General features: G+C 35.3%; 1 protein-coding gene across 5 annotated transcripts in view; it reads right to left on the minus strand.

The window, feature by feature from the left end:
* The window catches only part of LOC109070285 (rho GTPase-activating protein 26-like), an 86,261-nt gene that overhangs the window by 37,059 nt on the left and 34,981 nt on the right, over positions 1-14,221 (minus strand). For all 5 annotated transcript variants that reach the window (XM_042748396.1, XM_042748395.1, XM_042748393.1 and 2 more), the window contains exons 2-10: positions 12,871-12,966; positions 11,188-11,249; positions 9,783-9,854; positions 8,590-8,691; positions 7,596-7,706; positions 7,375-7,479; positions 6,390-6,519; positions 4,751-4,851; positions 1,604-1,698 (exon numbers count right to left, since the gene is read on the minus strand). In XM_042748396.1, coding sequence (XP_042604330.1) covers positions 1,604-1,698; positions 4,751-4,851; positions 6,390-6,519; positions 7,375-7,479; positions 7,596-7,706; positions 8,590-8,691; positions 9,783-9,854; positions 11,188-11,249; positions 12,871-12,966 — 874 coding nt within the window. The remainder of the gene's footprint in view (positions 1-1,603; positions 1,699-4,750; positions 4,852-6,389; positions 6,520-7,374; positions 7,480-7,595; positions 7,707-8,589; positions 8,692-9,782; positions 9,855-11,187; positions 11,250-12,870; positions 12,967-14,221) is intronic.

Consider the following 14,221-nt stretch of genomic DNA (forward strand, 5'->3'; position numbering starts at 1 on the left):
GAAAGTGTTTTGCTTGGTAAAATAAGAGCTGCATTAAAGCACTGGACTGTTAAAAGACGGACTGTCTGTACTGTAATTATGCAAAGCTTGAAATATGATCCATTTGTTCAAATAACGTCATCAATATCTGGTATATCTACATTGGTTACCATAGTAATGAGTTAAGTGTTCACACACAACTATAAAAGAGTGTTTTATGAGAGTAGCTGTTGATGTGGCAAGAGAAGATGGAAAACTAGAAAATTTTCCAAGTTCACTATGACACACCAATACCAAGCAAAATGAGTCAATTCAGACACATCTATATACACTTCATAACATTACCACATTCTTAATAACTGTTTTTGTCACTGTTCTTTATAAAAGTATCTGTATAAATATTTTCAAGTAAAAACACTATATATAATGTCCAGTGTGCTGAACATTATATTGTAAATACATTTAAAACACCTGAATCTGAATCTGACCATTCATACTTAGACATATTTTCTAAAAATCTGGCTACATTTTTAAGAAGAATTTTTCAAACCACATAAAAAAAAAAATAAATTTCATGTTTTTTTCCCCAGTAACATTAAAACTTCTCCCTTTTTTTCCAGTACAATATATATATATATATATATATATATATATATATATATATATATAGGTATATATATATATATATATATATATATATATATATATATATATATATATATTGTATAGATAGATAGATAGATAGATAGATAGATAGAACTAAAACTGCATAAATTAAAACTTTTTTCAAGTTCTGATTTAATATGTATTAAAATGTCATTTATATCCATGATGGCAAATCAATTTAATTTAAAATAAAAGTTCTATTTCAATACGTTTTAAAATGAAAATTATTTCTGTGATGGCAAAGCTTAAGTCTTTAGTATCATTCTTCAGAAATCTTTCTAATATGGTGCTTAATCATTATCAAACATTACTTTGGCTTACATATTAATTTTGGCTCCTATCATAAATCTTAAAAAAAAAAGGTTTTGTTTTCTAAAATAATTACATCAAGTTCAAAAGAAGAGCATTTATTTAAAATAGAAACCTTTTGCAATATTACATTTGTCTTTAATTTCACTTTTAAATAAACACAGCGTTGGTAAACGTTTGATGATAATGTATATTCAGGATTAAAATTATTATTCTTGCAACTTCAAACAGTTTATGCTTAAAATTCGAATATTAGTGGGGAAAGAAAAAAAATTACATAATGTTCTCTAGAAATAAATCTTATTACGTGACACAATTTTGCTGGGATGCAAGACAATTTTTTTTATTTTATTTTTTTATTACAACGTTGTGTCATTAGGGCTTAGAGCGTCTTTTTTAATAAGTGTAAAGAAATCGGTTCCCTTCCCCTGCCTACAACCCATAAGATGGCCACTTTATTTCTCTCTTCCTAGTCACTGCAACAGTTATGACAGGTCGAAGCTATCTACAGTGCACTCTCTTCATGCCTGGCAGACCTAGTCCAAATCTCCACCCCTTTCCTGAGCAGCAGCCAGGAAGTGTGTCTCCCACTGGATGTTACGTGGACCAAAGCGCCATCTGGTGGCAGGTATGCTCATAGTCAACTCACCGGTCCACGGCTTCAATGTCAAAACAGAACCTCTTCTCGATGGAGTCTGTTTTCCTTCTGGTGCAAGATTTCAGCGTAAAGCTTTCCTCATCTCCCTGAAAAGAAAAAAATGGTTTACTATAGGCCCAAATTTTGGCATCACATTTTCAGCATTTCACTTATTCGGTATTTATGTGAGCCTGGATGGCCGAGAGGAAAATGTGACCAGATGTTCTATATTTACCAACTACACTGTCATCACATAAATGATTATAAATGAATGATAAAGTGTCAGGTTACTCCCTTGCAAAGTGTGGCCAAGGAATGGGTGTTCAAATGGGGCCAGCTATTTTTATTCCAACACTTCACAGCTCCTTTACCGACTAGCAACACATTACACACATACCTCTGGAGTTCATTACCAGAGCGCTGTCGTTCTCTCCTTCAGTGACCTCCTCACTGACAGTCTAATTGTTTCCATCACGCCTTTCTGCTAAGTGACTTCTCTCTAGATTTTCTTCTCTCTTCACATTGCAGAAAAGGTGATTGGCGTAATGCTAGCGCAAGGACAAGATACTAAACAAACTGAGTATGCTTACAGAATGCAGTGTCTGGAGAGGTGAAACACGTCTAGTCTACAATAAGTCTGCAAGACTGCATTTATATATACAATAAACTCACCATTTGGGACAAGGTCATATTTTCAGTGATAAAAGCGTTCAAACCCTTAACCTGAAGTATTACAATTTGGTGCACAACACATCCCACACCGTCTGTGCTACAAACATGACTTATCAAATTGTGTGGCTTGAGAGAAGAGGTGTGCTATTACTGTTGTAATTCATAAGACTAAAGCCCCGTTTACATATAAAGATAACGATATTAGCGTTCACACCAGCGAACGATATCATCTGTTTATTCTAAGTGCATGTGCGTCTGCTGCTTTAAATTCTCAAGCTCGTTATAGCAGGACGGATTCTGATTGGCTGTCAGTGTTTGTATCGTTCATCGTTCTGAAAATTGATTCCAACGATATCGTTTCTCTGTGCCTTTATCGTTATAGTTGTAGTGTGGACTCTGCTGTTCTTTAATACTGAGAACGATTTTTAGAACTATATCTTTATCGTTATCTTTATAGTTATCGTGCTTGGTGTGAACGGGCCTTAACAGCTGAAAAAAATCCCTTAAGGCCCATTCACATCAAGAACGATAACTATAAAGATAACGATAAAGATATAGTTCTAAAAATCGTTCTCAGTATTAAAGAACAGCAGAGTCCACACTACAACTATAACGAAAAAGGCACAGAGAAACGACATCGTAATATTCATTTTCAGAACGATGAACGATACAAACATTGACAGCCAATCAGAATCAATCCTGCTATAACAAGCTTGAGAATTTAAAGCGGCAGACGAGCGTGCGCTTAGAATAAACAGACGATATTGTTCGCTGGTGTGAACGCTAATATCGTTATCTTTATAGTTATCTTTATAGTTATCGTTCTTGGTGTGAACGGGCCTTTAGGCTTACATTATGTCACGAACGAGCGTCAAAGACTGACAGGGAAGAGAAGAATAAGGTGTTGAATAAGATCGTTATTTTAGTTTTTCTGAGCACAAAAAGTATTATTTTAATGCTGTCCTTACTACCTTTTTTGGCCTTGAACGTGCCATTTGCTTTTCTGTCTATGCAGAGTCATAAAAATCTCTGATTTCATTAAAAATATCTTAATTTGATGATTAAAAGATAGGTTTGGAACGACCTTGCATCACTATTAACTATTAGTAAGCAGCAATTAGCAGTTTATTGAGGTAAATGCCATAGATAATAGTTGGTTCAGACTGAGAACTGGTCCTCAAGCTAAAGTGTAACCCAGTGTTATTCACTTTACTGTCAGTGTTTTAATGTTGTGGCTGATCAGTTTATACAGTATAGCTCATTAATGATAATATAATGCCAAATATGTTGAAGATTGGTGGACAGGCAGTCAATTTGTTATCTAACAACTGGTTTCCACACAGTGTGCTTTAAAATATGAGTTTGTAATTCCTGCTCATAATCCCTCTTGCCTGCTAAGCCTCCATTAGAAGTCTATTTACTGTAAACATGTTCATTTGAACTATCTGAAGGATGAGCTGAAATGACTGTTGTAACTGACGTTACAGATGCAATACATAAACAATGGGTTGAAAACCAAAACAGAATAGTAAATGAAAAATGTGAAAACGTGTATGATGTACAGAATGTTTATTGTTAATGTTTATTAAAAAAACAGGATTCTAATTCAAATGTAAATTTTGACGAATTTGATGAATGAAATTTCTTTTTAAGCACTAAATATGACATGTAAACATATACAGGGGTGCACATATGTTTTTCAGTCTGGTTCTCAGGAGAGCACCTGGAGATTTGGTTTGGTGCTCACACTGCACATAGTGTGACCAATTAAACATAACAATAAAAAATAAAAAAAATTAATAATACTAATAATAGTTTTATTGAACTTTAGTTATTTTTTAAAAATAAAATAATAAATAAAGTGTGATAATACTATTATACTTTATAAGTGAGTATTAAATAAAATAAATTATTTTATAGCACTCCATTGTAGCTGCCGAGTGAAGCGCGTCAGTCAATGAAGCGTCACAGTTTTGCATTTTGCTGTGAAACCATTCAAATTCCAAAGCTATTTTTATGTCTGAAATTTACCCACATTAAATTAAAGGGTTTTTGTTTCAACAGAATGTACATTTCCTTGTAAATATGTCAGCAATAAAATAACCATGCAAAACATGAAACAATATGACTCTGTATTCAATTTTTTTATGATAATAAAACACGTTTTCTGTTTGCTTCTCTCTTGCGATTGGCAGGTTTGTGTGTCTAGTAGTGGGATAGTAGTGTCTGTATGCAGTCCCTGGTGCGAGAGTCGTGCTATTGACCCTGCGTGTGGCTGTGGAGACCGGGTCGGGCACAGAGCCAGGAGCTGACACTGGTGCCAGCTCAATGATGCGATACGCCGATTCTCGTGCCAAGATCAGAGTCTTGTCAATGCCAGCATGAGGAACACACACGTGGCCTGTGCCAAAGGTTACACATACTGCTGAGTGAAAGGGTGCGAGAGGGACTGTATGTGACAGAGAAAGAGAAAGCTGAACTACTTACATTTTTGGCCCCTGACTTCTGATCAAACAGCATCATGGTCATGCGTTTGGGCTCTCGGTGATAGATGCAGTAGTACTTCACCCATGTGGACACGAAGGAACCTGATTCGGTAAAAAACAGGGAGCCATGTAAGAAAAAGAGAGATAAACAGTAAAAGGATCACAGAATTCAGTGTTAATGTGCCTCCAGGAACAGGGTTGGGAAACACTATTTTAAGCCATTAAAGTTTTGTGTGTGATAGATATGGAAAGATATGGTAAACTCTTTAAAGACTTTGGTTGTGTAAAACTTTGAAGCATTTATAAAAAGGAAAAGAACAGAGTGAAGTGAAATGCAATACTGTACAAGAGCATAACAGTTGCTGTCCATCTTTGGGATAAAAATTCATTCATTTCTTAATAGGGATTTCAAAAAATCTTCAGTAAAGAGCTCAGAGCCATGAATTACCAACCCAGGTTCATTGCAAAAACATGCTTTTACATGTACAGACAGTAAAACACTTCTATTCCTTTACACACAAATTATGATTATACATATGACATTTAATTTATCAACTTCTAAGATACACGCGTGAACCACTGTGATTAAATCTGTTTGGAGAAAACCGAACATGCTTTATTTTCATAGACACAAGACACATACTTATCCCATGAAGCACTGTGGATAGCAAAGCAATGAAATCATAAAAAAATAACAATAGCCTAGGGCAGAGCTTCCCAAACTTCAGAAGGGTAAGGCCCCCCAAAAACATAGTAAAAGCCCCCCCCCCACCCCTTAAAAAATATAGATTAATAGTACATAGATGTATTTAGATATATTTTTATATTAAATATATTTAATAAACAGATTGTCTCTTTCAGGGGCATCATGCACTCATTATTTTTGAGGGGGCACGAGTTATTTTTATTTATTTATTTTTTTCAAACTGAATCATCATGAAATATCTTAATTCTCACCTTTATAGGTTATGATCTATAGTGGGCGATGGTCAAAGTAACCTAATAATGTAATATGCATAAACAACCTGTATGTTCATTTAATTAACAGATATGGGTGTCATGCTATAACATATTTTTAATACGACTGAGTTTATATTTAATGTGATTTTAACATTGCAAGATAATGCGAACAAAAACATTGCAAGTTACATTATCAAAGAACATTTTCACTGACAGTCTAGTTCTAGGACTCTGATTTTGGCCCACAGTTTGGGAAGCACTGGCCTAGGGATATAAGATAACTGACTTAGAGTCAGTAATAAGTATAAAATACATTACATTTTAAGTGTATTGCTAAATATTTAGCTATATATACACAAGTCGTTTGAGAATGCAGGGAGAATAATGATGTTGAACGACGTCAATCTCAATGCTTCATGATAGTGGGGCTACCAAGCTGTTTTGCCACAATTTTTGTGTCAACGTGAACAGAGACTTCTCTGAATGTTGGCATGCCATTTGGATCGAAAAGACAAGCAAAGATAATGGATGTCATTTTGCATGATGACAGGTAAACATGACTCACATACATTCACACACACACACAAATCATCACATACCCTCAACAGTGGCCACAAGCCAGTGTGATCAGTTAGTTGTCTCTAAGAAATCCGGGAAAAGCTCCACACTTTTCAACTTACGTTTCTCTTGCACAAACAGGTATCCCTCCATTGTGTTCGGACTGATGCTCTTATGTTCGTGCGGGTTTTCCTTCATCTTCTTCATCAAGCATTCCACCTCTGAGCGAGTGCTCTCAAACCGGTTCCGCGTCTGAAATACAACAAAGACAATTTAAGGAGAAGGTGAATGTTCAAAAAGATACAAAGATTTAAGAATGCTTGTGAAAACATGCCACTGTAAAAAAAAAAAACCTGCAATGCAAAACACATTAAACTACTGCACTCCTTAAATATAACAGATCATTGAGCAGGTACATTGCGAAGCGGCTAGTTTTATGGCAGTTGTTATTTGCAAACTAACTGCACCTGTCAGGTACTGGGTTTGAGCAAACTCCTGCAAACTCCTATAGTGATTCGGCTTTGAAGACTCATCCTTAACTAAAAGATTGGACTTCACTTCAAACAAGACATGATGATTTACTTAAAGGTGCAGTATGCAATATTGACAGCTAGTGGTTGAAATGGGTACTGCAGTGCCCTCCTCCTCAGACTCCACACTCACGCAGGTTGCACAGGAACAAGTGCAGTTCACAATGGAAGGTGATGAGCCTTATGATTTATCTGTGTTTTAATATGCTTCTGATCATAGAGCTTTTTGGGTGGATGTCGATGCTTAGGTCGGGTAGAGTCTGTGATCTCTGACCCAGTTTGTTAGCTTGCTTCTATGGCTGCAGTATGCTGTGTTTTCCACACAGTGTGTCAAACGGTAAACTGGCAGTGGGCGGAATCACACAGACCAGAAACACATTCTGACTCTGAACGCACATTTCAAAGCAAAACTGTAGCATTGTTATTCAAAGAAACAAGTATGTGAACTTGTGAGCATATGTATTATTTTTTATGCTTTAGTACAGTACAGTCAAAAAATACACACAGACTACTAATTCTGCTCTCCTAATTGGTAACATCAGCATCTATGAGGGTCTGTTGTAAGAAATGCACTCACATTTTGAATGCTGATTGTGAGGTCTGTCTTGAAATGGTTGAAGTCTTTGGCCAGTTCGTACCCATGATGATAATATGTAAACAGACCCTGTAGAAAAGCCAGCAACTACACACAAAAAAGAGCCATCAATATAATAATATAATATATTGTAATTATATAATATATAATTAGAATATAATATAATATAAAAAGAAGGACATGAAAATGTGTTGAAGTTTTACCGGCTCCACAAACTCAAACATCTTCCTCTCCTGGACTTCCTGCACTTTGAAGACATATTCCAGCGAGACCTCATAGAAATGCTGCCTTACAATGTCCACCTGGTTATCCGCCTGGGTAGATTTGATAAAAATAAATAAATAAATAAATAAATAAAAAAACAAACATACAAATATCCATCAACTCAATCTGGGTGTTTATAGCTTTTAGGGGCCATTTACACGACAACGTTTTCAGGCAAAAACGGGAAACTTTTTAAGCGTTTTGACTGTTCCTTTTACATGACAATGGCGTTTTGAGGACTGAAAACGCATAATTTTGAAAACGGGTTTCAAAGTGCAAGTTTTTGAAAATGCCACCTTTATCATTTCAGTGTAAACACCCAAAAAGGGAATCTTTGAAAACGGAGACGTCACACGTGTGTAGTACGTGTTAGGTATGTAGACGTGCGCAGTACGTGTCAATTTTAAAGGCAAGTGCGAACAAACATACACAACAATGGCGGAGTTCATGGTACTGTTGTTGCTGCTATAGAGTATGCTAACATTTCTTCAGCAAAGTGTGGATTTACTTCACTAATATTACAACCAACAGCAGAGACGCATCATATACAACATATTGTCACTTCCCTACAGGTACTGTTTACTAACAAGGTGACAGCGCCAACTACTGGCCTGCCATACGTAATACAGCGTTTTTTGGCCGTTTTCACGGATAAAAAACGTTTTTGAAAACGTTATCGTATATATGTGAAACTTTTTTAAAAACGCAAGGAAAAACGTTTCCATTTTTGACTACATCGTTGTCGTGTTAACATGTCTACAATGGCAAACCAAATGCTTTTGCTATTACAAAGGAAGTCAAGCCTTTCGATATATCTGCCCCCAGTTTACTGTTTCACAGGAAGTCAAACAAGATGATTGCTAGTCTAAAGTGCAACCGCATGCAAAATGGTATTTTAGTCTCAAGTAAAACAGCATTAATAGCAGAACATACTTCATGAAGGTGTGCTTCCTTTTTCTTTGCAGATAGACTGAGGTGTTTCTCCAACACTGTGCAGTACTTCTCTGTCTCTTTATCATATTTCTTTTTGGCCTCCTGTGGGATAAAAATGCAAACTCTGACTCAAACTGAAATGACAAGAGCTAAACAAACAAACAAGCTGAAATGTTATATGTAGAGATTTGCATGTATGTATGTATACATCCATATTCATTTGAAACTGGAAATACAGCACTTAACATTTTTAAAAGCAGCTACAGTGGGTAGTTTCACACACATAAAATTAAACTAAAAATAAAAATTAAAATCAAGTAGTGTGTTTGGGGTGGATGCTGAAGCTCTCATACCATCACCATATATGCTTGTGAGTACATTCGGCAGTAAAATTTTAACCATTTTTCAAAAACAATATACTGTAAGTAATGAAATTACTTATACAGGTGTGCTAAAATCTTAAGTTCAACAAATTGCATTTAATATAAATTTAAACTCTATCACATTTTACTTTAAATTGCAAATAACATGCAATTAAGTGTCCAAAAACATTACATTCAGTTCCACACTTACGTACATTCTTTTAAAGTACACCATTTGTGTAATAAGTACATTTAAACGATGTAAAATACTTTACAATGGCTCATTTTTTGCTTTTCTGCTTTAATTTTCTTAAGGGGCTTGGCCTTTGAGCTCCAGACACCTGTAAGTGTCTAATAACCACATGCACATGCACAATAATGGACAAAAGCCACCGGGTGTGGTGTGTGAGAGCCGAATTTGTCATTAGGGAATCAAACGCCTGCAAGCGGCATGCATGAGCTGTAAAGTTGGCAATAAATCTGAACCATTGTTTCAAGAAATAAAAAACAATGAAAATGAAGCATGCACAATTCTTCGCTACATGTCAAACAGATTTATTGCATCTGTTTGTATTCGTCTACAATAAGTGTTTACACATCATAACCAACAGATGGCAGTGCTGTTTAAACAAGTTACAGCAGTTTCTTAGAAGCACTTTGATCTGTGATTGCTTGGCCCACATTTAATCTGCAGGTTTTGACTATGTAACATAATCATAAGTGACAAAAACGCCTTCAAACAAGGTACTTCTTGATAAAACTGCAAAAAATAAGCCTCTCTCTTCAATGAATACCATTACCACATAAAGCGATTTGAACTTCTGCTCTCACCTTTGCAGCTCCAATCTGCTCCTTCCTGAAACGCTCCAGTGGCGAGATCAACACATCATTGGCATTTTCAATCTGAGGAGACACAAGCCTTAGAGTTCGTTTTACCATCTATCACCAGCGTTTCTCCCCATTTATCATCTAGTTTGTCCCCATTCTTTGCCACCTATGTTTTGAGAACTGCTTACTCTCACTAAAAACTAAATGGATTAATATTTTTATCCCTTAAAGTTAATGTTAAATATTTATTTATATATATTGCAACATCCCCAAGCCCTAGTACTGCTTCATGTTAAAGCATTAAGACTTTATACTGCAGACATAACAGTATGATTATTAATTTATGTATTTATTTATTTAATTAGTTTCACACATATGTCCACACAGATTGTTTTGGTAATTGTGGCAATTTAGAAATGTAACCTTTTTTTAGACGGATGGATGGATGGATGCAATCCAAACCAAAAGATAAGATTATTCATAAAAGTTCCTATGTTGGTGTGACCACACATTGGCGAACAGCAACTTTGCTTGGCAACCATAAACCACCTACCAGACGTGTCAAAGTGAAATCACACATATGAGCTACAAAGCTTGTTAGAGTTTGCAGAGTAGGTGGTAGTTTTCTGCTACGTGTCAGATTTTGTCAATAGCACTAGGACATAAATGCTATAGCCGATTCTCTATCTCTTAGTTTTATTTAGTTTATTTAGTCCTCTTAGTTTTATTTATTTTCTTGTGAACCATATATAAACATATTTTATGTAAAATATCTTATTCAGAACAATACTTAATAAAAAATAACATGCATTTTGTATGATCCCTCTTATTTTTGTGAAAATAATGAACATTTTGCAGATTCTGCAAGGTATATGTAAACTTTTGACCACAAATACAAAGTTCTGTCATGAAACTCTAGATGACGCAGTCTGATAGGTCTAACTTAATCTGATGTAATGACATCATTATTCACAAGCCGCAGCTGATTGGTTCTTTTTGTATCAGCAGCCAATGAGCTTGCAGCTCAACATTCAAATACTCGGCTAGTGCTTGCTATGGCAGTTGCAGTGCGCTTTAGAAGCCCTCCACCTTCCCCAGCTCCACCTGTAAAGATCTGCTACTAAGTAATTTAATGCATGTTACTGTATATTAAGGGTTATTCATATATGTTATATGTGCAGCAGCAACAGCAGCGTGGTAGAACTATTCCACCAAGACCAAACACAATAACATTGTCATGTATATTACTTTGCAAAACTCTCATGACAGAACTTTATATCATCATACTGTCTAACTCAGGAAATGAAAGGGAGCAAGATTCATTTTTAGTGAACTATTCGTTTTAACTATTAGTTATGAACACAGTGATAATGAAACTGATGATGGAATATGAAAAAAACCTGCTGACCATTCGTGTCCTCTCATCTTCCAGGTTCTGTAAGACTCCAGCAAACTCCTGTAGTGATTTGGCTTTGAAAGAAAAGAAATAAGACTGGTCATCACACACAGCATCTTGACCACATTAGCATAATTTGCATCTTCAAGCAGTGAAGTCAGACATTTGTCATTTTATAGTTCACCACGGACAGCTTGAGAATTCAAGTAAGAAATGGTTATTCAAAACCGAGATAAGAGCATCACTTTCCACAGCGCGACTCAGCAAAATTATGCAATCAGGTTTGTGTTTAACATACAAAAGTCTGTGACAGCCATTAGAAGGTGATAAAACAGAGCCAGCTTGTTTAGCGATCTAAAAAAAAATAAAATAAATACAGGCCAAATACCAACTTCAACTACCAACTGCAATGACTGTGTTTAACACCTACAAAAAAATTACAATCTAGCTGTCTCAAGTGAAAATATCTTGCTCTGACATATCTTAAAATATGTCAGTGTCATTGTTCTGTGTCAAGATGCACACCTGTAAATAATGTTTTCTTCTATGGCATTTTTGTAAAAGTTGCTTAAATATCTTAATTTAACTAAGGCCTAGTCCTGACTTAAGCTACACCCTGTTTGTGAAACCGGGCCTAAATGTAATATCAAATAACACACTACAGTTAAAAATATAATTACTTTGCATGTGCTAAATTATGTACAGTAAGTCAACACATTAAAACAAGTGTACATTATTTAAAATGTACTTTTATTATTTTGACAAATACAATGTATCTTTTTTAAAAGTCTGTGTTAAGAAACTACTACTTTTAAGTAGCCTTATTTCATTAATATTGTATTATCTGCAAGGGCAGTGCTTTAAATGTACTTTTAAGATTTGAAGATGACTACAAGTACACACTTAATACAATTAAGTGCACTTCTTTAGTGTTGTATTAGGGTGCTGCTATGCAAAGTCCAATTATATTAAGGCCATTATATACAACTGACAGTATTGAAAAGTGCAAAAGTAATGCCGATTCCACTGCTTAGCACTAGAATTTCTATCATAACTAAAGTAGCAAACTCATCAAGATACCCAACCTCAGACACACAGCGGATGCATTACTAAGAAAACTTCCAGATGTAATACAGTTTTCATATTAGACTTCATAAGGAACAAGGTCAACAGAAAGTAAGTAAGACTGAAGGACTGCGAGGCTGCAACTGAAGATGAGATCAGAATAAAGGCAAGTCAATACATGTTCTTTCTTCAGATTCAGCAAAGCAGGATTTCAGCAAGTTTCCATGTAAGGTGCCAGGACTTACAGAAAGCCACAAAAATTCCCACAGGTTCCAACACTGAAGCCTTTGATGCCACACCACCAAGAGGAAATATTGCAAAAACATATAAGTTGAGCTGAAACCTTGGTTTAATTGTGGCGTAGTAGGGATGAAATGAAACTGTCGTTGTGGACGGCGCTCAATAAAACCTGTCTTTTTGAGTTAAAAGCTTGTAATTAATACATTGTGCAAGACCTGGAGTGGGATCAGATGGCCATGGATCGATTTGTACTCAACAAAGAAAGTGTTATAAAGTTGAGTTCAAATGAATAACCCTTTGGGGTTTAAAACTGTAGTATAATCTTTTTGTTTCTTGCATAATACACTAAGGAACAACAAACATTCAAAAGAAACAATGTTATGATCTTACCAATGCATATCTCATCATCTGTTTCTGCATCGCCGATGCACTGGAATTTAAACTCGTTCAGCGACTCTGCAAACTTTCTCTTCGCAGTGGACAAATCTGTAAAAGATGTGATGAGATATGTTCAAATTTCTTTGATGAGAATAGCACCAGGTGACAAAACCACAATGTTTTAAGCCAGGAAGCGAGAGAACATGTACTGCGCTTTGGAAACTTTGTGGTGTCTGGATCTTTCAAGACACGCGACCGACAAAGTGAGTAAGAGTTCAGTGAGGGAACGAGAAAAAGAGACTGCGAGGGGGAAAATGTCCAAAAAGAACTAAGGAGAGACAGGGCTTAGAACGAGTCCCTAAAAATAAACACTGTTTGTCATGGAATGAGAATTTGGCTGGTCAGATCAGATTATAAACCGAAGGCAGACCCCGTGGTTTTAGATTGTCATAACTTTGGAAAAAATCTTAATAACAAACAAATGTTATTAACAAACAAATCAGAAAAACAAACAACTGAGAAACTATGTAAATTGCATATACTGTACTTTAATAAGAATTCATTATATTTGGAAATTGCAAACCAGTTCTATAGACTCTATATCTATACAAATCATACGATTGTTTAATTATTAAGATCAGCTGAATTAAATGAAAGATAAACTGAATGGGAAGAGATGTAATTGAATAGTTTTAAAGTAATAGCATTATGAAATCACTGTGATTAAAATATTTTTTTCCACTTTAGTTTAGGGACCATTTTCTCTGCTTATTAGTATGCATTACTAGCATAATGTCTATTATTAGTACTTATAAAGCACATATTAATGTCATATTCTGACCATATTTTGACCCCTCAGTCCTACCCCATACCTAAACTTACCTTACTAACTATTAATAAGCAGCAAATTAGGAGTTTATTGAGGCAAACATTGTAGTTAATAGTTAATAGTCAGAACTGGTCCCAAAACTAAAGTGTGACCAAAATGTATATAAAGTAGATGAAACACGCATTATGTGTAGTGGAAAGGATACTTTGTAATTTTGTGTATTTTACTAACAATTGAAAATATGCTGAAATCCTTGAAAAAATGTTATCTGACTTGTACTAAAAGTTTTGAAAATGTACTACTTGTACTACAAAAATAAATACTACTAATAATAAGTTCAAATTCCTAGAGCTCTGCTAAGGGATTTGGCATAGCAGCTCTTTTTAAAAGTATCACTCAGTGCGATATGAAGCAGACATTCTGTATGTGGTTGTCAAAGTGTCAAAAGCACATTTTGGGCAAACTGTGTGCAAACTCTCTCCAATACTAATGACACAAGTGATACAATTGATCATCAACTCAAGGGCAAGTCTG

Source organism: Cyprinus carpio, chromosome B21 (assembly GCF_018340385.1).
Source record: "Cyprinus carpio isolate SPL01 chromosome B21, ASM1834038v1, whole genome shotgun sequence".
Lineage (NCBI taxonomy): Eukaryota > Metazoa > Chordata > Actinopteri > Cypriniformes > Cyprinidae > Cyprinus > Cyprinus carpio.